The sequence below is a fragment of the Porites lutea genome, chromosome 2, assembly GCF_958299795.1.
Source record: "Porites lutea chromosome 2, jaPorLute2.1, whole genome shotgun sequence".
Taxonomy (NCBI): Eukaryota; Metazoa; Cnidaria; class Anthozoa; order Scleractinia; family Poritidae; genus Porites; species Porites lutea.
This window is the reverse complement of record NC_133202.1, coordinates 23214853-23236212: the sequence shown is the minus strand read 5'-3', so window position 1 is coordinate 23236212 and position 21360 is coordinate 23214853. Positions and strand designations below refer to the sequence as shown.

Genomic DNA, 21360 nt, shown 5'->3' with positions numbered 1-21360 from the left:
GTTTCTATCTACGGCAGGCGAAGATGGGAAAAACTTTGCTGGCTTTTTTGTCTTTGATTATCCCCAACGTTGTTTATTCAGGTAAGCCAATCTAAATTTGATGACGTTTCTTTGTTTTACGTGCATTTTACTGCGAGTGTAATGCTCTGTCCACCAGAAAGCTGTAAAGATCAACGAGAGAAGTCAGCTTGAAACAAATTAATTGAGAGTAAAATCGCAATATAACCGAAAGCAAACTGAAGAAAAGATTGTGCAAAAATACGCCAGTCAAACAGTACCAACTAGGGAAAAAAAATGCGACGGATCACTAATTAAAAGGCTGCATTAGTAGGGAAAGGTTAAAGTTGTACAATATTTTGCTTAAAGAAATAGCCTACCTCCAATTTTGTTTTGTCGGAGTTTTTGGTTGTCCAAAGAGAATTCAATGTATCCTGAAAAGAGACGAACAATCCAACTACAAAAATTTTATTGACTGGAGTTTGAACGGGTTTGAAAGTCAAGACTGCTGAGCCGAAGAATTTTATTGAAGGTAATGAAGTCAGTAAAGCTAAGAGTTTTCTTCCACCGTATCACACCAAAGGTATGTAGTGCACACAAACAAAGACCTCAGGCGATATTTATATCAACCTAGGATCGATCCTTGTGATTTTTTCGAGAAAATGTAAACTAATATCACTGACAGCAGGGGTTAAGAATTTTTTTTACTTACAGCGGTGAAAATAAGAGCAAAGATTTCGATTAACAAAGAAGCGCAATGCTCTAAATCTATTTCAGAAGAAGAACTAATATAAATTTCTAATTAAGCTGAGTAGTGTAGAAGCTGCTCAGAATGTCTGTCCTATATAATTGGTCGCAGGAATCAATAACTTGTCATTCTTCCAATTAAGCAGCTGCTACATGACCTAAAGCTACAATCGGCGACAAAATTAGTTGAAACACTTCATTTGCATTTGCCGTGATGGCGGTCGGTCGGGTTTGAACGGCCTTCCGTCCAAAACGGCGCAAAAATGGGTATTACACGAGAAGAGATTAAGAATCTTTTAAAAGAAGCAATAGAACCCTTAGAACGGAAGTTAGACAATCTGAACAACGGGTTTCAGGAGTTAAAACGTTTAGTTGACTTCGTAAATGGGAAATACGATGATGTACTTGCACAGTTGAAACAAGCTAATGAGAAGATTCAAAGACAGGGAACGAGCCTGAAGCAGATGCGGAAAGACCTAGACGATGCAAAAAAGCAGGCTCAAGACGCAATGAATGGCTTTGAAAACCTGGCGGAATATCTAAGGAGAGACTACCTTGAAATTTCGGGCGTGCCGCCGAGTGAGAGTTACACGTGTAATCAGCTTGTAATGGCGGTTGGGCAAGCTATCGGCGTACAAGTGAAGGAGGCAGATATATCGACCTCTCACCCATTGCCAACTTTTAAAGAAGATGCACCACCAAAGATAATAGTCAAGTTCACGAGAAGGGATATGAGGAATAGCTTCTATACGAACCGAAGGAAGCTTATTGACAAGAAAGCTAGTGACCTCCCCGATCTTGGTATCACTGCCGAAAGCAAAGTATACATATCCGAATCCCTGACCAGGTACAAGGAAGAGCTGTTCGGCGAAGTTAACAAGCTGAGGAAAAAGATCAGATGGAAACATATCTGGACTCAGAACAGCCGAATCTATGTTAAAGAATCAGATAAGTCGACCGTAGTGGTAATTGATTCATACGAAGCCCTCGATAAATTTAAGAGCAGCCTTCCCCCACGTTCAAACCAGTCTTGAATTGGAATCGCTCCTATAAGATAAGTAGTGTAGCCGGTGTATTACTTTTATTATGTTGTTACTCTTTACTAAGTATTTATTACCAAAATTTTCCATAGCTTATAATAATGCACTATCATAATAACTCCGTTACCGGTATTAGAATAATACCAAATTACTCTTTTCCTTTTCAAGATTTGGAAAATGATGAATTCCTAAAAACCATAGGCTCGTGGGTTTATAACTCGGAAGATCGACTTTCTGGAAAAGTAGACTTATACAGGGATATAGTTGTTTCACCAGACAAAAATGACCCATTTAAGTGCGCTAATGATAATTACATTGAATCTCACTATTATTCAGTTAAAAAGTCTGGCAAAATATTTGATGACGCTTTTAAACAAAAAGGGTTTTCGATATTCCACTGTAATATTCGTAGTTTGGGAAAAAACAAATCCTTGCTGCATGATATTCTAAGCACAGTTAAGACAACGCCAGATATCATCGCAATATCAGAGAGTAAAATTAATGAAAATACGAGTGCAAATTTGAATATTCCTGGTTATGCTTTTGTGAACACTAACTCAAAAACGCAGGCAGGAGGTGTTGGTCTGTATTTATCTAATAACTTGGAATTTTCACGAAGGAGTGACTTAGATATCTCGGATGATGGAATAGAGTCATGCTGGATAGAGCTGGCACGTACTGCACAAAAAAATATTATAATAGGCTGTGTCTATAGACACCCTAAAGGAAACCGAGACCTATTTCATAGTATTTTGAAAAAACAATTAGAACAACTTAATACCAAGGGACACGAGGTGTTGGTCCTTGGGGACCTCAACGAGAATCTATTGAAATATAACGAAGATAAACAAACGTCAGAGTACCTAGACATGCTTCTTAGCTTAGGATTTATGCCAATTATTACCAAACCAACCAGAATAACGGACCATACGGCCACACTTATCGATGATATATACACGAATACGCCCGAAAAGCTAATTAAATCTGGACTCTGCCTTGCTGATATTTTTGATCATCTACCTGTATTCTGTACAATGGCCAACACACTGCCGACAAATAATAAACCAAGGTTTTTTCGAGACTTTAGATATTTTAATGAAAATGCCTTTCACCAAGATTTACTTGCAGTTGACTTCAAAAGCTTGATATCAACTGATGTTAATGAAAGTGTAACTACTATTGTAGACAATCTGACCGCTATCACAGACCGTCATGCTCCTTTGCGCAAAGCATCAAAACGGCAACGAAAGCGTTTAGAAAGGCCTTGGATTTCGAAAGCAATCATGCACTCAATCAGACAAAGACACAAATTAGTAAAGACTAATTTATACAGTATGGACCCAGGCAAAGTAAAAGAGTATAAAGCATATAGTAATAAGTTGAATAGGATTATCCACGCAGCTAAAAAGAATTATTTTTCTAAACAATTTGAACTGAACAAAGAAAACATAAAATGCACATGGAAATTAATTAGCAAAGTAATAAGAACAAAAAAAGAAAATACTCAACATACAATCAAGAAACTGCTGCGTGACAATAGAATTTATATAGACAAGCAGAGTATTTGTGATCAATTAAACAGCCATTTTATAAATGTTGGAAATGGCCTAGCAGATAAACTACCAAAACATGACATAGACCCTTCAGTGTATTTAGATAGAACTATGACACCAAATGGTTTTATGTTCCGTGGCATTTGCCCGACTGAAGTATATGACAAAATAATGAGTTTGAAAGTAGACAAGTCGGCATTAGATATTCCAAGAAGATGCATAAAATATGTAGCAAACCATATATATGAGGCATTAAGTGTGGTTTTCAATCAATCTCTATTGCAAGGAACATTTCCGGAAAATTTTAAAGTTTCAAAAGTCACACCAATAGATAAAGGGGGTGAGGAGATGGATCCTTTTAATTATCGACCTATCTCTACACTCTCTGCACTAACCCAAATTTTCGAAAAAATCATTTGTGAACAGCTTGTTAATTACTTGGAAAAGCGTAAAATCCTATACGAGTTCCAATTCGGCTTTAGAAAGGGACATTCAACCTCACAAGCCATTGCAGAAATTGCTGATAATTTACGTAATGCGATAGATAACAATTTGTATTCCTGTGGCGTGTTTTTGGACTTTTCCAAGGCGTTTGATACGGTGAACCACACAATTTTACGTAAGAAAATGGAACGCTACGGGATACGCAGCGTGCCTCTCCAACTTTTTGCAAGCTATCTCACAAATAGACAGCAATATGTACAGATGGGAAATACAATTTCGTCAAAGCAAACAATGACGTGCGGTATTCCACAAGGGAGTTCCCTAGGCCCGGTATTATTTTTAATCTACATAAACGATTTACCAAACTGTTCAAATGCTCTAACATTTAGAATATTTGCAGACGATACAAACGTTTTTGCCTCAGCCCGCAACCTGAAAGATCTTGAGGAAATAGTTAACTCTGAACTTAAAAAAGTGAAAATATGGTGTGATGTAAATAGATTGTCAATTAATTTCACTAAAACAAACTTCATGATCATTAAATCGTCAAAGAAAAAAGATGACCAAGTAAGTATCAAGATTGAAAGTGCAGACGGTACAATAAATGTGCTGCAAAGGAAGCAAAAAATAAAGTATCTAGGTGTCTTGCTTGATGAAACGATGTCTTTCAATCACCATATCTCATACATCTGTACAAGAATAGGCCATTTGCACTAAGAGGCATGTGACATCGTTTTTAAGCAAATGAAAGTTATATGATTTTGCCTTCGAAAAACGATGAGTGGGTCATATCTTAAACAAAATAATAGTAATTTGGTTTTTCAAACCCGCACCATTTTCTTAAAATGAATAAGTTCGTAAATGGTCACGTGACCAAAATGTGATTTTAAAAATTATGAATTACCTCTCTCTGAACACAAATTTTGCACTTAAACTTCAAGGAAAATGTTGAAAAGATGATGTGATAACGTTTACAGCACATCTGAGGGTAACTATGAAACGTTGAACAAGATATAAGCAAAAAGTAGTTTTGGCGGCCATGTTGGAGGGCAAAAGCATGCCCTCCAACATGGCCGCCAATACAAATCATACTACTTTGCTGAAAAATCAAAGTGCCATAAAATATCTCCCTTAAATGCGTTTCCTCTCAAATTTCGGGTATAAGATAATTTTTGTGTGTTCCAACAATTTTTGGCATCAGCAAGATTCCAACTCATTGTTTAAAGGAAGCATTGGTCACGTGACCTCTTAGTGCAAGTGGCCTATTGCGCGAAACAATGGTATTATATCTAAGCTGAGACATTATCTAACTCTTCTACAAATGAAACAAATCTACTATAGCTTAATATACCCATATATCTCTTATGTAATATTAGCATGGGGGAGTGCATACAAAACACATATTGATAAGATACAAGTTAAGCAAAACCATTCTGCTAGGCTTATTTTCTTTGCCACCACGTATGGTGAACACACAGAAAGTGCACTTCCCCTACTAAATTTATTAGACGTTCTTACGGTACATAATGTTTATCGATTTCAGATTCTAATATTCACGTACCTCTGGCATAAAGGCCTCCTGCCAAAGCTGTTCTCAAACTATTTTCAATATGCCAGTAATGTCCACAAATACAATACCAGATATGCATCGAAACAGAATCTTTACGTAAAAAAAGTGCGAACTAATACGGGGAAACAAACAATCGGATATGCTGCATGTACCATCTGGGACAAAATTCCCATAACTCTTAAAGAACTAAACACATACCAATTCCAAAAACAATTGAAACCTTATTTGCTGTCAGAACAACATAGTTAACATAACTTAAGCATATACACTTTCTTTCTTAATACATCGTATTTTAAAACTGCTTCTTTAGAAATAAATTCTATCTCAATTCTCTAAAACTTTAAATTCTGGAGAACTGGCTAGAAAATCTTAGGATTATTTCAGCTCCAGGCCTTATTAAGTACAAATAAATATATATTTTTTTCTCTTTCACGTGAGTATGTAATTAATTAAGTACAAGGTGAATAAAGGTATTGTTGTTGTTGTTGTTGTTGTCCTGAAGGGCCTTTCTGACGCTTTATATATGTACAAGAGCCATAATGGGACAGAGACGGAAAGGCCCAGTCTAGCCCGTGGGATATGTGAATTTCACCAAAGTTATTTTTAAACTAATCAAACACTTGAATTAATCGGAAATTGGTTTCCCGAGTGGTCCGCAAACTTTTATTCAGCGCTGTCAAAAAATAATGGCGTCCTGCGTGGTGGTGCGTTTCATCGACGAAAGTGATTTTGTAAACAAAGGAATTGGTTTTATCTTGAGGGATTGTTCCGGTTGGGAGCTAGATTCCACGATTTCGTTGGAGTTGACTGATTTGCTAGATGCTATATCAGTTTTTTAGGAGGTCCGCGGACAGCGATCCTTATCACAGAAATTTCAATTTCGGTACTGGAACCTCGGCAGGAAGAAAAAACAACAGCAAACGGCAAACAGAGGAGTGGGAATAACTGTTGCACAAAACAATCAAAGCAGCCAAACGTCAAATTCTAGTGAAGCGACGTCGACGCGCAATTCGAACGAAAACGCTAAAATGTAAGAAAATCACAGCAGAAATCAAAACAGGAAAGTAGCAGAGGTGCTGTTAAAAAGACTACAAAGTAAACTTCGTCCCATGTGTTAGAACTTCGTATCAGAACAGCTCTAACAGGACTAACAATAAGTCATGAAAAATTTGGAAACCAATTGAAAGCTAATGGCTAATCGAAGAAATACTCGACGCTCAGAACATTGTATCTGGAACTTGTTTCTTCAGTTGCAGAGGACGCAAACAAAATCCGTCAAGTTCATTCGACATTCGAGGTTGTTGGCCCAGCGTGTCAAAACATTCCAGGAAACCATCACATTCATGGACAAATGTAATCGCTTTTAGTTATTCAGATCCAGGAGGCACTTTGGAGAAAATTAAACAACCTAAAACCCATATTTAGCCTCAACAAAGGGGGCCAATCATCAGGGGGCCAATCCTGCCGACTAGAAACAAAACCCACAGAAAATCAATATGCGTGTCATGACCTCTCAGTGGGAAAAAAGTAGCAAAAATCACATTTGTTAAATCAAAACTTAGAACCCTTCAGAGCATAATCTACCCTCCAGAAGGAAAAAACTTATTGGAACAAGCAGCATCATTTTAAGCATATTAGTTAATTCTTTGACTTTCGTCTGCTTGTTTTCATAAGCGGACTTCTTCTCCCAGCTTTCTCAGGGGGAAACAGAATTTGAGTCCTCTTCGGACAAATCATCGCTTATCCTACGCTTGCGAGTAGGAACGCTAACTTCAGTTTCTTGAAAAGAAATGCGCTCATCAGGCTCATCTAGCATATTGATGCCGAAATCTAAACGCCTGTAAAACTCACTCGAAAAGGTCATGTTCAATATTCAACAGTCGATCGCCATTACAATATTCTGCAAACGATCAATTAAAATGTGCGGACTTCCCAGGAATTAGACATCCGTTTAATTACAACCTCTAAAAATAACTTTAGTGAAATTCACATATCCCGGCAAACGCACTAAGATTCCCTCTCTGTCCCATTATGGCTCTTGATATGTACTGACTTCCAGAGGGAAAATAAAGCTTTTCCTCCCGCATCCCCTCCATGCAATGTTGTGCCGCTGTTCGAGCTACCTACAGATAACAACAAACACCTCAACTTTGAACAACGGGGAGGGGCGAGGGGTGTGGATTCTTTGTTCTCTGCGGTTACCCTATTTGAGTTTATTTTATCAACAATTTTGTCGCCGATTGAAGATATAGTGGTGTCTGTGTGTTTTTATCCCGCCTCTTTGAAGAGTAGTTAAGGACAAGGTTAATGCGGCGCAATGCTCGGAACCGTACTCGTCTCGACGCCGTAAAATGTCTTTTGTCAAACAACGCTAGCTTCCGCTAGTGTTATTAGGTTGTCTTAAGTATCTTTTCAAACTTAAAGTCACTCAAGCAGAATTCACTGCTAAATTTTAGTTAACTGAGGACGAAATTCATCGAAAACGGGTCGCCTCTGTTATTGGTCATCTGTTTCAACTAACCTATGCCCAGCCTAGCCTCCTCCGCAGGCTTCACTGTCCTGAGAACGAGCGGGAGGATGGAAAGAGAACAGGGAGTGACGTTGATATTGCCCGTTGTCCGCTCGAAGCCTGAAACGTCACAATTCACAGTAGAGTCCAGGATTGACCGAGCCAAGAACGCCTAGTCCCTAGGCCACATTATTCCGCGCGGCCAATGCTTTTTTGACCGAGAAGACCTGGGAAAATGCCCTAGACATTCAGGGCGGAAAAACGTAATGAGCATGCGTGAACTTTTTTGCCCAGATCCCCTGACCGGGTTTGAAAAAATGGCGGGATTTCAAATATTTTATTGCCTAAAAATAAGATGTTGCCACTCATAACCTGGAAAGAACAGGCAATTTGTCTTCAAAAGTTGCAAGCTGTGGTTATAACCTTGTCGTTACTTAATTTTCTCGAAAAATACCTCATAGTAAAACGGACTTTAACGACATCAATTTCCTTACGTTGTACTGGAAACGTGCATGCGTAGGTCCTATTTTTTTCAAGATGCATTCACAAAATGTGTTCATATAAGGAAGTTCCTGGATATATAAGTTCCGGAGGTCCACTGTGGACACAAAAACAACATATCTTTGGACAGTGATTTGCCCCAAAAAATTAACGCTTGCCCACAATGTGTTTGAAGGCACTGAACTTGTCGCACTCGAGCTGATATTTTAAAACCCTCGCTCGATCGGACACTCGTAGTTTCGCAGGTAACTAAAATATAAACAAAATCCTCCATGTAGAAGTTATTGCGTTGATATGCTGGCAGAAAAAAGGTCAATCTTTATCTAGTAAAATCTTCCCAAAAACCGGTTTTAAAGCAACTATAGTTTATTTTTAAACTTGATCGTTTCGCGTACTAAGAGATAAATATAAATTATATATGCTTTGCGTTGTGAAGTTGAAAATGCATAACATCTGTCAAAAACCTACATGTAAGTAGGATTTCCTTCAAACAAAGTTAAAATTACATTATTGCAAAAACTTCTTGCTGACAATGAAGAAATGAATTTTTTGTACGAAAACAACCTACCTAAAGATCTTAAAAGCAAAACATCAGTTGCAGTGAGCTTCGCAGCTAAACCATATTTCACCATGTAGCTCTTCTCCTCGCTTTATTTTTAACTCAGTGAATAACTGGTCCATGTGAGGGTCTTCATTCAAGCAAATTAAACTCAGCCAATCGTTACAAAATTCAGAAAACTGCACATAAGGGTATTTGTTTTGCTCGCTTCAGACAAATCCAGCTCCAGTAATTCAGTGTTACGGGCAGAGTCAATTGTTTTGAAGTGACTGCCGGCAGTTGTCCTCTACTTCACAGCGAGTGAAATGGAAAATTTGTGAACAGAAAGTTATTTCTTATAAAGAACAGAAACTTTCACAGTGCAGTGGAAAACAAAGCTATGTAATTAAAAGTGAAGAAAACTCTGACTACTTTTAGTATTTGAACAACAGAAAAATGATTCTTTTTTTCTAGAGTAAGTTTACTGGCCTTCTACCGGTATTTCCGAGAAAGTTTTACGGCGCACAAAATGGTTCTTTGACTGAAGAGAAGGATAAAGCTGGTTCTACAAAGGGAATAAATCTGGGCATGTGAAAAAGTATTCACTTCATTTACACACTCTGACTGCTTTTGTATCGGAAATCTTACTCGTTCGTACGATTTCTGCCTCATCTACTAATGGTTAAATACCATGTAGTTTCCATGAAATATTTCGTAAATGTCACTTTGTTTATACCAGAGTAAAGGAGGATTTTTTATCTTGATGGCCACGTACATACCTATGATTGTTGTCTTGTCACAAACCGCACAGCGCCGCACAGCGCTCATAGCGGCCGAGCTTTGTTACACTCGTCGTAAATATCACCACACGTAATTATAACTTAAACGCTTAAATGAGCCAATCCTCCTACATGTATTTGTACTATATATTTCAATTCAATTTGTACTATATATTTCGAGACCTTTTCTTCATGTAGATCACTGTAAATTCAGTAAATATAAATTTCAGCCCCAACCTCACGCAAGGAGTGTTTATCGATAGAATTTATCGCATTAATCGCACAGAAACTTGAAATTTCAACGCCCCAATATAAGTCTCCTCCGCTTCTCTTAAAAGCACAGCAAAATGCGGCATTCTCTGTCCAAAGACACCGCTTTTAACGGAGAAACAACTCCACGCCATACATTTCTTTGTAGCGACTCGTAATGTTTGCCCCCTGGCGATCCCAGAATCCTGTGCGCAAAACATGGGTCTCCGATTACTGGAAAATCATTCATTTAAAAAAAAAGTGGGTTTTAATTCAGCCCAGCGAAAGAAGGCGAAATTAACTCACAAATAAATCGAATGAACAATGGAAATGTTCAAAACTCTTTATTCCACCTCAGACTGACGGAATGATCCGTTTTTCCTTTAACATTGGTTGTTCCGAGTCCAAAGTAATTTTCAAGTGACGAAAAACAAAAACCACACAAAAGTAAAAAGGCTTTTCGAGGAGCAAACGTTCACACCTTGTGCATTTCATTCAGTCTTAGTCAGAACTCTCTCAGTGACAAACAAACAAACTGTCGAACACTGTCAACACACAGAAAAGCCCGACTTGAGCCTGCGATAAAGGATGCGCAGAAGCTTGCGAAGAACGTTTTTCCGCCCTGAAGACTAGACAAGGGCCGACCTGGACCTGTTCCAAACAAGGTTTGTGATTGGCTGGGAAAACAATAGGGATGGTGACATAACAATGCTCCTATCCCTGAAAACAATAGGTAATGCAGGTTATAGGGACCAATGCGGCTGCGCCATTCCTGATCGGAGTCAAAAGGAGCATTCTTGGGGACAAGTGTGGGGAGTAAGTCTGAAGTAAAATTTTCACTTCAGTTTTTTTTTTTAGCTCCAATCAGCTTCCGATGGTGCGTACTTAGCGCTGCAGAGAAGAACAAGTGTACCGATTTTATGATGTACGTGAACGAAACTGCCCGAAATAAAAGTTTGGATGTGGATGTAGGCTGCGTTGAAGAAAATTCAGTTGATGATTGCGTGGCCAAGATAAAAAGTGAGGAAGCTGATCTTATGACACTAAAGGGCGCTGACATGTACAAAGCAGGTACTGGATAGCATTCTATGGTGAATAATTTTAATGACCTTACATCCCATGTAAAAACGCTCAGAACTGAGCTACCCTGACTAACCGCCCCCGCCCACGAACCCCCAGGAAAGGGAATATAATGGGTATACACCGACTCAGTTTATTCTCACGATCGGCCACAGCTTTAAAATCCCTTTCTCTTTCAGCTTTCTAAGTGAATTTATTTTTTTCTTTTTTATAGATACGCAAACTAATAACGAAAAAATGCATCATGGATGGCATTCTAATATTTGTTTATTATTCAGGGAAGACGGGTAATCTGGTGCCTATTGTTTCGGAACAATATGGATTGTCAAAAGTGCGGTATTATGCAGTTGCTGCGGTCAAAAGGGCTAACCGAGATGTCAATATAACCACACTCAAAGGAAAGAAGTCCTGCCATACTGGGACCCGCCCAAGAAATGCAGACTGGAATATACCTATTGGATTTCTTCTGAGCTCAAAAATTATTCCAGAAGTAGCCTGTGGAAACATGAACCATGATTTAATCTCTGCGGGAAAGTTCTTCAATCAAAGCTGTGTACCAGGTAAGTGTTACAGCTCCCTCCCCCGGGGGGGGGGGGGGGGGAAGGGAGGACTCAAGGAAGTTTTATACGGGTAAGCAACGCCCCAGCTTCCAACCCCTTTCCCTATCATATACCATTTTTACAGAAAAGGTACCCCTTCGGTATATAACTTCTATTTACAAATGGTACGCCTTTCACATACCTAGTTTCAAGCACGGTATTTCTCTTACCGGAAGGTTTTCTTGTCTTTGTTACATCCATAAAGTGCGTCTGTTAGATCTCCCTACCTTGTTATATACTTTAACTAACTAGTAATAAGCAAAGGTTACGGAGTGCGGGCGACAACGATCTAAGGTCAAAACGCTTTTTCTCCATCGCTGGGCTTTGCGTAAGGTTAACGTAACAGATGGTCAAAACACGCGTGATCAGATTACGAGTGATAGAAGGTCCAAACACGCTTGATCAAAGTGCGTTCTGTGCATTCCATTCATTCTTAGCGGAGGTCCAAAAGAATGCTGGCTTCATACATGCGACGCATGCGTAATAAAAACCTGGAGATTAAGATTGCGTGCTCCTCTTGTCATCTGCAATGAAATCCCTACCCCTTTGATACTCCTGAAGCCTAAAAGAGAAACCCCTTTCGGGCAGAACCTCCCCGCATAGGCCCTAATAAGAACTCAAAGAAAGCTTATGTTTAAAGCTTCCGTTCACATACGACAAACGAACCTGCGCCATAGACGGAACCATCAAACCGCAGTTACATTACGTCTGCGAAGCAAGGTAATGAACAACTCACACCTTTTAAGTATAAGCCCTGGGGATGAAGTAATGATGCTCAGATATCGATGCAAAAGACGTAGTCCACCTTTATGCATTCTATTCTAGGTAGCAGTACAGAGGTAATGTTGACCCGCCGATTCCGTGCGAGGAAGCCCAGATGGAGTTCGTCGATCTTGTTACCTCTCCTTCGCTTGGTTTTGGCTTGTCCCAGACCAGAGCGATTCCGCATACCTTATTATGTATCATAAATAACCGAATACCCAGACTATGAATACACAGGATTTACTTATGAATTAATAGAATGGTCTCTATGTTGCAGGAGCTGGTGCCGCGGGATTTAACGCGTCAGGAGATATTCCGAGCAACCTCTGCGTACTCTGCTTAGGCACTGGGGCTGACAAATGCTCTGCTGATGAGGACAAAAATGAATATGCTGGCCACGAGGGTGCCTTTAAGTGCATGGTGGATGGTAAAGGAGATGTAGCGTTTTTTAAACACGGAACCGTAGAGAAAGCAATCAAAAAAGGAAATTATGGGAATCAGACGGATTATGAGTACCTCTGCAGGGACGGGAGCAGAAAAGGTGAGACCTGGCACCTGATATGCACATGTTCAAACACGCTTCGCTGAGCATGTATCACAGAGAAGCGAAGCCTACCGCCGCTCGTTTGTTACAAAAAGCAAAGTCATTCTAAGAACAAGAATGTTTGCGATCAAAAGGAAATGTTAGGCGCTGAGACTCCGGCTCAGCAATTCAGAAAATCTCACCCTAATAGTAAAAGTGAGCGTCTAGCATCCGCCTGCAATACAAGGAGGCATGACTTACATTAGGAATCATCGTAGGCCGGCTTGGGGGGGAGGGACTCCTGGGGAGTTTGGGTAGAGGTGTGCCGCTTACCGAGGCCTTCAAACCCTGACTATTTAAGACAAAAATGTTTATTTTGCTTTCCTGGCCAGTTTAAGACAACAGATCTTGTTTTATGGCCCTGATTCGTTTTGTTTTGCATACAAAACTAAGTAATTTTTCAAACTAACTCTAACACATGGAATTAGACCTTTAGGGAAAAATAATTGGTATCACAAATGTAGACAGCTCATCGCTAACCTTCAAACTCGTTTGAGGGTTCCCCCGGTCGAAAAACACACCCCGTTAAAGACGCTAAAATAGCAAAATTGTACACCCTGTTTTAAGACTCCTAAAAACCATACCCTGTTAAGCAGCACATGCCAGTTTAGGGCAAATAAGGGAGTGCCCCCACCTCCTACGGATCTTCGGGTCATTTAGACAAAAGAAAAATGTCCCCGTGGTAAAATCTCACACCGTTATTAGCTGGGAACTCCCGGGAGGCATAAGGATAACTGATCGCCTATTTAAATGACATCTATTTATTTATTAGAGATTGGCGAACACGCGACTTGTTACACTGGAGTCAATCCGGCCCATGCGGTGGTGACAAGAAAAGGCAACACCAAAATCGCCGCAATCATTACGATTCTGACTGACATGAGTGAAATGTATGGTGTCAATCAGACTAACCCAAGCCAGTTCCAACTCTTCAACTCCACCAAGTACAACGGCGAAGATTTGCTCTTCAAAGATTCTACTACTACTCTGGTTGCTATTGCGACAGAAAAACAAACATACCAAGGCTATCTCGGAAACGATTACGTCAAAGACATCGAGGCACTGACTGAATGTGACTTTCTAACTACCACTCAGCCTCCAACCACCAGCATATCTACCCAGCCTCCAAGTACCAGCATATCTACCAACCTCGTGCCTTATATAACGCTCATACTGCTGACAGCACTGCTGGTAATGGGGTCCTGTAAGGTCCGGGAATGCAGAGCTCGACGTCACTCAGTGATGCCGTCAAGGTTGGCTTTCGCACGCATGCATTTCTGGTAGCTATGACATAAGGAGTTTTTTGTCATGTAGAGGACATATAAAATTTGCAACAGATACTTTCTCTCCAGTTCTCATGGGTAGTCCTTAATCTATGCAGAGTGATAGTTTTCGATAGTTTTAAATTTTTCTTTTATTTGTAGCTTAGTGTCGGGCTCAGATAGCGACCTAAGAAATGAAGGAACTCATCTTCATGGATTAACTTAAACTGGTTAATGATTTTCCTTTTTTTCCGGTTTTTGCTCAAACTTTTCACAGCGTTAAGCCTGAAAAAAGGTAGGTAGCCATATATGTGTAGGCATATAGTGTGAAATAGTCCACTGTTACAATGACTTTGTGTGTAATGAATACAAGTTTGCATGCTTGACTCAAGAAAAACAAAAATATAACACTGCTAAGTGAATTTTGTCTTCTGTTAGCAGCGGTAATGTCTTCTAAAGGGCTCAAACTGTCATCGTCGCCCCCAAAATCAAGAACTGAGATCCGTTGACGCGAGTAATGATATCAAAACCAGGAGTAATGATAATACAGTTTCCGTCGGATTGTCGTTTCAGAGGGTTTCCCCTCTTTTACGTCGGGGAATTTCACACGATGCAAATCCTGGGAAACCCTTGGGTAATCAGTCGGATAGGTTCGATTTCCGCCGCTCCTCGGGTCCGCCCCGTCTTTTCGGGGTAGGAGCGCGGGCTCGTTTCCCCAACAGCTGCTGATAATCGAGCATATCAGTCGGGATGAGAGGAATATATACCACGCGACCCATGCTTGAAAATTTTCATCGAATCGTTTCTCCCGACCCGACACACTACCCCTGAGTCAGTCGACGATGTACCGTGCAAAGCCTTTACCGAGACTGATTTTCTCCTCCTCTGATTTTCTCCGTTACGCCACGGTTTTCTTGAGTCGTCTAGGAGCTAAAATAGTGCGTTAATTGAGGTCTGTTTTTGGGTGAACTGACGTAATTTTACAACGCGAGTTTACTGAAGTCATCACATTGAGAAACAAAAAAGTAAAGCCGCCTACAGGATTATATACATTCTACCGTGGACACATTTATGTTATTTGTTTTGTTTTTGTTTTCCTAAAGAATAATCCACCAGATGGGTTTTAAGTTGAACTTCGTAAAGAGTTTCAAATTAATACTTCCTGCAAAGCTTCAGTGCTGCGAAGATGGAAGGGGGAACACGTACATTTTGGTGAAAACATTCATAGTAAGAATGTAGGACACTTTTTTTTTCACCTTAACAAAAAAAACAGCTAGTCCCCTCTCCGTACCTGCCGTTCTTCTAGACCTCTAGATAGGTTGTTCCTTTAACCTATTCCTGTACCTCCTATTTTCATTAGCGAATGACCATTGGTCGAATACTTTAGGTCTTGTTCGTGGAATCGATGAGGACTGCCACAGTTTCATTGTATTAAGCACATCGAAGACAGGAAAAAAAATAAGACTAAATAAAAGCAAAGTAACTGCCCAACCTTCCAAGTTTTCAACGTTTCCCCAAAAGATCTTGCAGCGGCAGCCACTGTTTGGCAAGAGCGCAGGGTTTTAAGCGCTTTGAAGTACTTTTCGCCGAGCCATGCCTCGGTTGAATTCTTTTCTTTTACGTCTATAAGTTTGACCGTGGAGTCCTTGAGGAGTAAGTCTTTGCTTCCATACGCAGATGAGTTAAATAACTGGAATAAATCTGGTTTTAACAGGAGGAATTCATGAAGGTGAAGAAGCTTTTGCTTAATAATCTCCATCTCGTCCCCATCGGGCCTTCCCATGATAACCCTGGAAGGGATTCTTGCAAGGTTGCATGTCTGGAAGTTGCCGACGTCTGCCATAAATGAAACGTAAAGATTAAAAATTAATTACGAAAAGAAAATAGAGGCTTAGACGGGAACCAAACTCTTACGTTGACTCTTATTCTATGTGTTAAGGCTTTAGGTGAACCAGATGACAACTCACATCCTCAATGATTCTCAGCTAATTTTAAAAAGGACGCAAGTCAAACTGTTCTTTCTAAAGCTTTTTCTATTTTTTGCCGATTTTCACAAATACAAGGGTAAGGTCAAAACAGACAGCTGGCCACACAAAAATGGGAACTAGGCTGGCCATGTTAACACGCACATAATTCACTTTTACTTTACCTTTACGACTACCATCGGGGCAGAGTAGACCAAAGTCTTCTCCTGGATTAAGGTCATTTTCCAGCCCTGTGAAGTCAAATACACTCAGATGGCTGACAAACGCAACATCTCCTGCGCCTTCTGTCAGGCAGCGGTATGCTCCATGATACCCATAATACCTTTCCGAGGCGTTTCGTGGGCAAGTTCTTTGATTGGAGCAAATCCCGCATAGTTTGCTGGGATTGCTACCTTCTGGATTGTACTTCCTGGATAGAGCCCCTAAGGATTTGAAAAAGATTCGACTTAGCTTTTTGGAACGTCGGTAGCCCCTTACTCCGAATGCTATGTATCAGATTTGCTTTATCAACTGAGTTTAATAATATACTCAATTCACCATCGTGGCCTATAAAGGCCTATAAACAGGTTCAAAAGATGACCTTTCGAGCGCCAGCCCTTTCGCAGAGGGATTGTAGGTTGTGCGTGTGGCTGGTTTATTTTCGTGTTTCTTGCAAGCCTAAGAAATTCGCTTTTATATATATAAGTCCTCAGAACAATCTTGCTCTTAAAAGGGCTTATATATCACGGAATTCGTTGTCTTTTAAAAAAGCTAAAATGTGTCTTCTTTCGCAGCGTCAATCGAATTAAAAAATAATGGTCCAGTTTTGCTATTTAAGACTATGTACGCATTGTACTGCACTAGCGGGAATTTAACACGTAACATATCGGAGATAATATCACGATTTTTTAAAACATTATCCAGCTTCTTTACTGAATTATGAATGCAGTAGATTCCGAGGCAGAATATTTTATTTGTTGGTTAATTATTTAAAAAACCCCAGCCCAACCCTTATTCAGGGGACACGCCTATTCAGGGGATACTTACCTTAGCCCCGAGGGTGTCCCCTGAATGGAGCTTCTACCATTTACTGTTTGAGCAACCCGTTATCGGGATTCAAGTGTTTTTTTTTTTCTGTTAACCCCACAAATAATGACATGAATACATAAAAAATGTTGAAACAGTTAGGAAAACGCAAATTTCGGTAACGTTCACCCACTAAGAGTATCTAGAATGGAACGAAGAGACACTGGGTACTTTCGACATATTGCAGTGTTTTATGTAGTCGTGTTAATTTTTTTCGATCGAAATGGGTAGTTTTTGTTGCCAGAAGTAAGTTGAGAAAAAGGAAAAGACGGTACAGGTAAGAAAGACGTGTGCATTATACTACTTACCACTGTAGGACTAGAGTAAAAGATACTAACAACATACCTGGAACACAGCTTTTCTGAAAAAATTCCCCAGAAGATACATATGGATTGCAATCTTTTGACGTCATCACTCCATGACCAATCAAATACCCCACAGGAGCTGTCCACCCGACCGAGTCCCCCGCAGAAGGATGACATGTTCTGCTCTTCTCCAATGTCGCCAGAGAAATTTCTTTGGAAAGGTTACTCTTTATAAGAGCTACGGCATAACTGCTAAGACCTTCTTCACGATTGCCGTAGTCTTCTGCCACTATTGGTACAAGACCGTGTTGAGACCCTGTCGGAGTAAAGCAGAATGCTAAAGGACATTGGAAATCTAATCAAAGGGAATGAGGAAAGAATTAAGTTTTAAGTGGCGTTCTTTACTAGTCTATGGGCGAATTTAGCTTGAATAATTTTATGAAAGGGGATTGCAATTCTATCACTGGATTCAGCTCCATAAATGCTATACCCATTTCAGAACATTTTACAGAGGAGCGAACCACAATGTGAGCACAGACTCTGAAGGCTACGCAGTGTACATATTTCAAATAGTGAACTAACCGGGGTAGGGCATTGTATTGAATTGCTGAAACTTCAGTGAAAGCGGTCCTTTATATGGAATATAATTGTTTTACAAGATCGGCAGACTACGAGTTGTCCACGACTTTCTCTGGAGATAAATTTGAGAAAACGAGATACGCGAGCCTCAGTGTATAATTTATGTTGTGGTTCAATTTTGTCACAGGTTGAATTTTTTTCTTTTGTTTTTTGGGTATGATAATGTATGACATCCTCTCTTGTGTATGATAATGAGTTTCAAACATAAGAAAATGAAATTTAACAACAACGTATATATTATACCCTTGTGAGTGGTGCTTTTTACGCGTGCTCGTGTATTTCGTTCGCTCTGCTGTTACTTGAAAACAAGGGACTGCACTATCACGTTCAGGTGCGGATGAATAAAAGGCTACGACACCATATCCTCCCCCCCCCCCCCCCCCCCCCCACCTAGCGGTGGCCGCTGTTATTGGTGGGATGAAAGCATATGACCTCATGTTTTAACGGACTCTCGCTATCTCGAGCACAGAATCCTGAATGATTGAGTTGCGGTTTAAATTAAAGAGAGGCACGTAACATACCAGCCTGATAAATGTGCTCATCTCCTAGAGTTATGACGTCAGCACTACCGTTAACAATCATCTTCATGCAGTTGTCCAGTCTACCTCCATTCACACACGTTACACTTGCAAGTGAGGTCACCTGTAACGTCACATTCATCAAATGTTGACATTTGACCATCTCTGGCTTCGAGATGCAGCACCAGCGCACTCCTAACATTGAAAAGCGAAAATGATTCACATTGATAACATTACAAAAATATTACTGATTCATAAGGCTTCTGCTCAAGTAGATGTCACGTAAGGGGCATCGTAGTATTATTAGTTAGGAGTCATATCAATAGTCATAAGGTCGAGGAAATCCCGACAGTTGCTGCTTTAAAATTATGCTTTAAAATTGCACATAGTAGTAAGTAGGGTTGGCATTTTTTTAAGAAACGAGAGGACTTGAAGTTTAATAGGACGAAATATCTCGTGCCACTTTGGCACAGAATTTTTGTCAAAATGAAATGAAAGGATTTTTAACGCTCAGACTTATTTTAAAACACGCACCCCTCTACACTTATTACCCAACTGTTATGCTTGAGGGTTAAACAAGTCGATCTTGTGAAAAACGCTGTTTTTTTACTTTAAAACACAAGTCTGACGGCCCTCTAAGAACTGATTTTATTATGCTGTAAGCCACGGTCACGAGACTTATCATCTGACAATATAAGAAGAAGGGACCACTTAGAGCGAGGCGAAATATTTTTAAAGCTGACAAGGCTATCTTGGTCTGCTAGACTAAATCACCTTCTGAAAAGCGGCAATGAACAGGGGTACCCAAAGACGGTTTCCTTCTAAATACATTGAAAACACTTTTTAGGCTATCCAGAGTAGTACTTTAAGATCTCTAGAAATGCATTCTAAGTGGCTCTATAAAGTGTGTATCTGTTCGGTCATCCTAGGGGAACTTGAGTCTTTTCGAAATTAAAAGGGCTCCAGTATTATTTTCCCGAAAATGTTCGGTGCAATTTAGCGTATTCCGAAAGTAAGAATTTTACTGATTCCTTCTTCCATCACACTTTTGAATCCGAAAATTTTAAGTTGCCTTTTTTCTACGAAAAATATAATAACCTCAGGAGTGAAATGTGAAAAATTATACCTTAGAAAATCGTAGGGAATTTACTAGATAAGCTTCGAAAATTGTACATATTTTTGTGGCCATCCTCAAGTAACAAAAAATTTAAGGCTACTTGTACTTCTCCGAACAGATATCTTAGAGAAAAAAGTCGTTGGGTGCCCCTGATGAGAATACAGTCAATACAATGTATTTCTAACAAGAGCCATAATGGTCCCATTTAATATGGCTCTTGATTTCTAATTATTTTAACTCACCCGCTGGGCATAATATTAAAACTCAAGATAAACAGCTGATAAAACAGCTGTCTTACGCGCAGAAATTTTCTTCCTGTTCTTTTGTTTTCAGTTTGGGATGATTTTTTTGGCATAAATTCTGTGTTCAGAAATGGCGAGATTTTCCGACGTTCAAACAGAATATAACTGAAAATTAAAACAGTTATTATTTTTTTATTTTCAGCTGATATATTTAATCAACAGAACAGCGAAGCCGTTTTGTCTACAGCTCCTACCGAAGCATCTGATGGCTACAATTTGCATAATAAGTAAAGGATAAAAACATGATCAATCAAAAGCTGTCCTATTTCGGGTCTCAAGAAACTCGACCGCTCTACAAGTTGCCCGTATGAACGAGGCGCAGAAACGCCAATCAACACATTAACCACACGATATCAAAATAAATTGCATATCATTCTCACCTGTTTCGATCGACGATGAGCTTATAAAATGCCCGAAGAAGACAACAGCTACAACTACAGGAAGCATACCAAAATATGGAAGACCTTTTCCACCGAGGTTTTAGGAATCTCCGGGCAGAGATCTGTGGAAGCTATTACACGGCTAAGTGCTCTTGCAAAACAGGCTTTTTACGGTCGCTGGAACAGGCACCTTTCACAGTCTTCAATTTTAAGTCTAAGCCTTTTAAGATGTTCGCGTCCATAGCCGGCCGAACACGGTACCTTGATCACGAGCGACCAACATGATGCTTGCCCGATAAGTGAGAACTGGTGGATATTTATATCGTCAACGTGATTTTTGATCAATCATGCGTTGACTTTAATAACATCCGCCAAATTAGCTTATTCTTCAAACGTCACGATCGAATTCTTTCCTATAATATTACGTAGACTAAATACATATTCGGTACAATAATTCCTTGCCATACATTCCGATCTATTTCAAGGTCAAATCCAGTTGCCAGGGGTTAACAAGCTAATAAAAGAAACATTTGCAAAAAATAGCGATCCTGAAAGCGATATCGCCTTGAGGACGCGCATTCTGTTCAACAAATTTAAAAAACCTTCAGAAATTTGATAAATAGGAATGATGACAAATTGTTCACTGTTGTTCAAGAAAGGAAAGACAGAGCCTCTAGTAACCAGGAGCCGCTTGGCAATAAAGACAGCGAGACGACAAACGTATTTTTAAACCTCTTTATCGATTTGCTAACCTTTCAGATAATTGTATAATAATCCATAAAATAAAATAAGTTAAATAGTCGCGTGACTGAAAGTCGACTGAAGCGTCGCGTGAC

The 21360-nt window shown here is 39.7% G+C and overlaps 2 protein-coding genes across 2 annotated transcripts; one reads left to right on the top strand and one right to left on the bottom strand.

Annotated features, from left to right (window-relative positions):
* LOC140928058 (melanotransferrin-like) lies at nucleotides 1-14312 on the top strand. The gene is made up of 5 exons (XM_073377784.1): nucleotides 1-81; nucleotides 10786-10998; nucleotides 11286-11567; nucleotides 12646-12909; nucleotides 13724-14312. Exons 1-5 carry the CDS (start codon nucleotides 24-26, stop codon nucleotides 14233-14235), a joined length of 1329 nt encoding a protein of 442 aa, XP_073233885.1. The 5' UTR covers nucleotides 1-23; the 3' UTR covers nucleotides 14236-14312.
* On the bottom strand, nucleotides 14167-20805 carry LOC140928059 (melanotransferrin-like). The gene is made up of 5 exons (XM_073377785.1): nucleotides 20525-20805; nucleotides 18729-18920; nucleotides 17609-17884; nucleotides 16363-16620; nucleotides 14167-16049 (listed from the first exon to the last, which is right to left on the bottom strand). The coding sequence occupies exons 1-5, from the start codon at nucleotides 20589-20591 to the stop codon at nucleotides 15637-15639; spliced, it is 1206 nt and encodes a 401-aa protein (XP_073233886.1). The 5' UTR covers nucleotides 20592-20805; the 3' UTR covers nucleotides 14167-15636.
* Between the last annotated feature and the right edge of the window lie 555 nt (nucleotides 20806-21360).

Excerpts from the sequence above, each read along its gene's own strand:
- LOC140928058 (XM_073377784.1), top strand. The coding sequence starts at position 24 with ATGGGAAAAACTTTGCTGGCTTTTTTGTCTTTGATTATCCCCAACGTT. Across the intron at positions 82-10,785 it reads CCCCAACGTTGTTTATTCAG|CTCCAATCAGCTTCCGATGG; the intron begins GTAAGCCAATCT and ends TTTTTTTTTTAG. Across the intron at positions 12,910-13,723 it reads CAGGGACGGGAGCAGAAAAG|AGATTGGCGAACACGCGACT; the intron begins GTGAGACCTGGC and ends TTTATTTATTAG.
- LOC140928059 (XM_073377785.1), bottom strand. The coding sequence starts at position 20,591 with ATGCTTCCTGTAGTTGTAGCTGTTGTCTTCTTCGGGCATTTTATAAGC. Across the intron at positions 17,885-18,728 it reads TGAGCACATTTATCAGGCTG|GGTCTCAACACGGTCTTGTA; the intron begins GTATGTTACGTG and ends TTACTCCGACAG. Across the intron at positions 16,050-16,362 it reads CCCCGATGGTAGTCGTAAAG|ACGTCGGCAACTTCCAGACA; the intron begins GTAAAGTAAAAG and ends CATTTATGGCAG.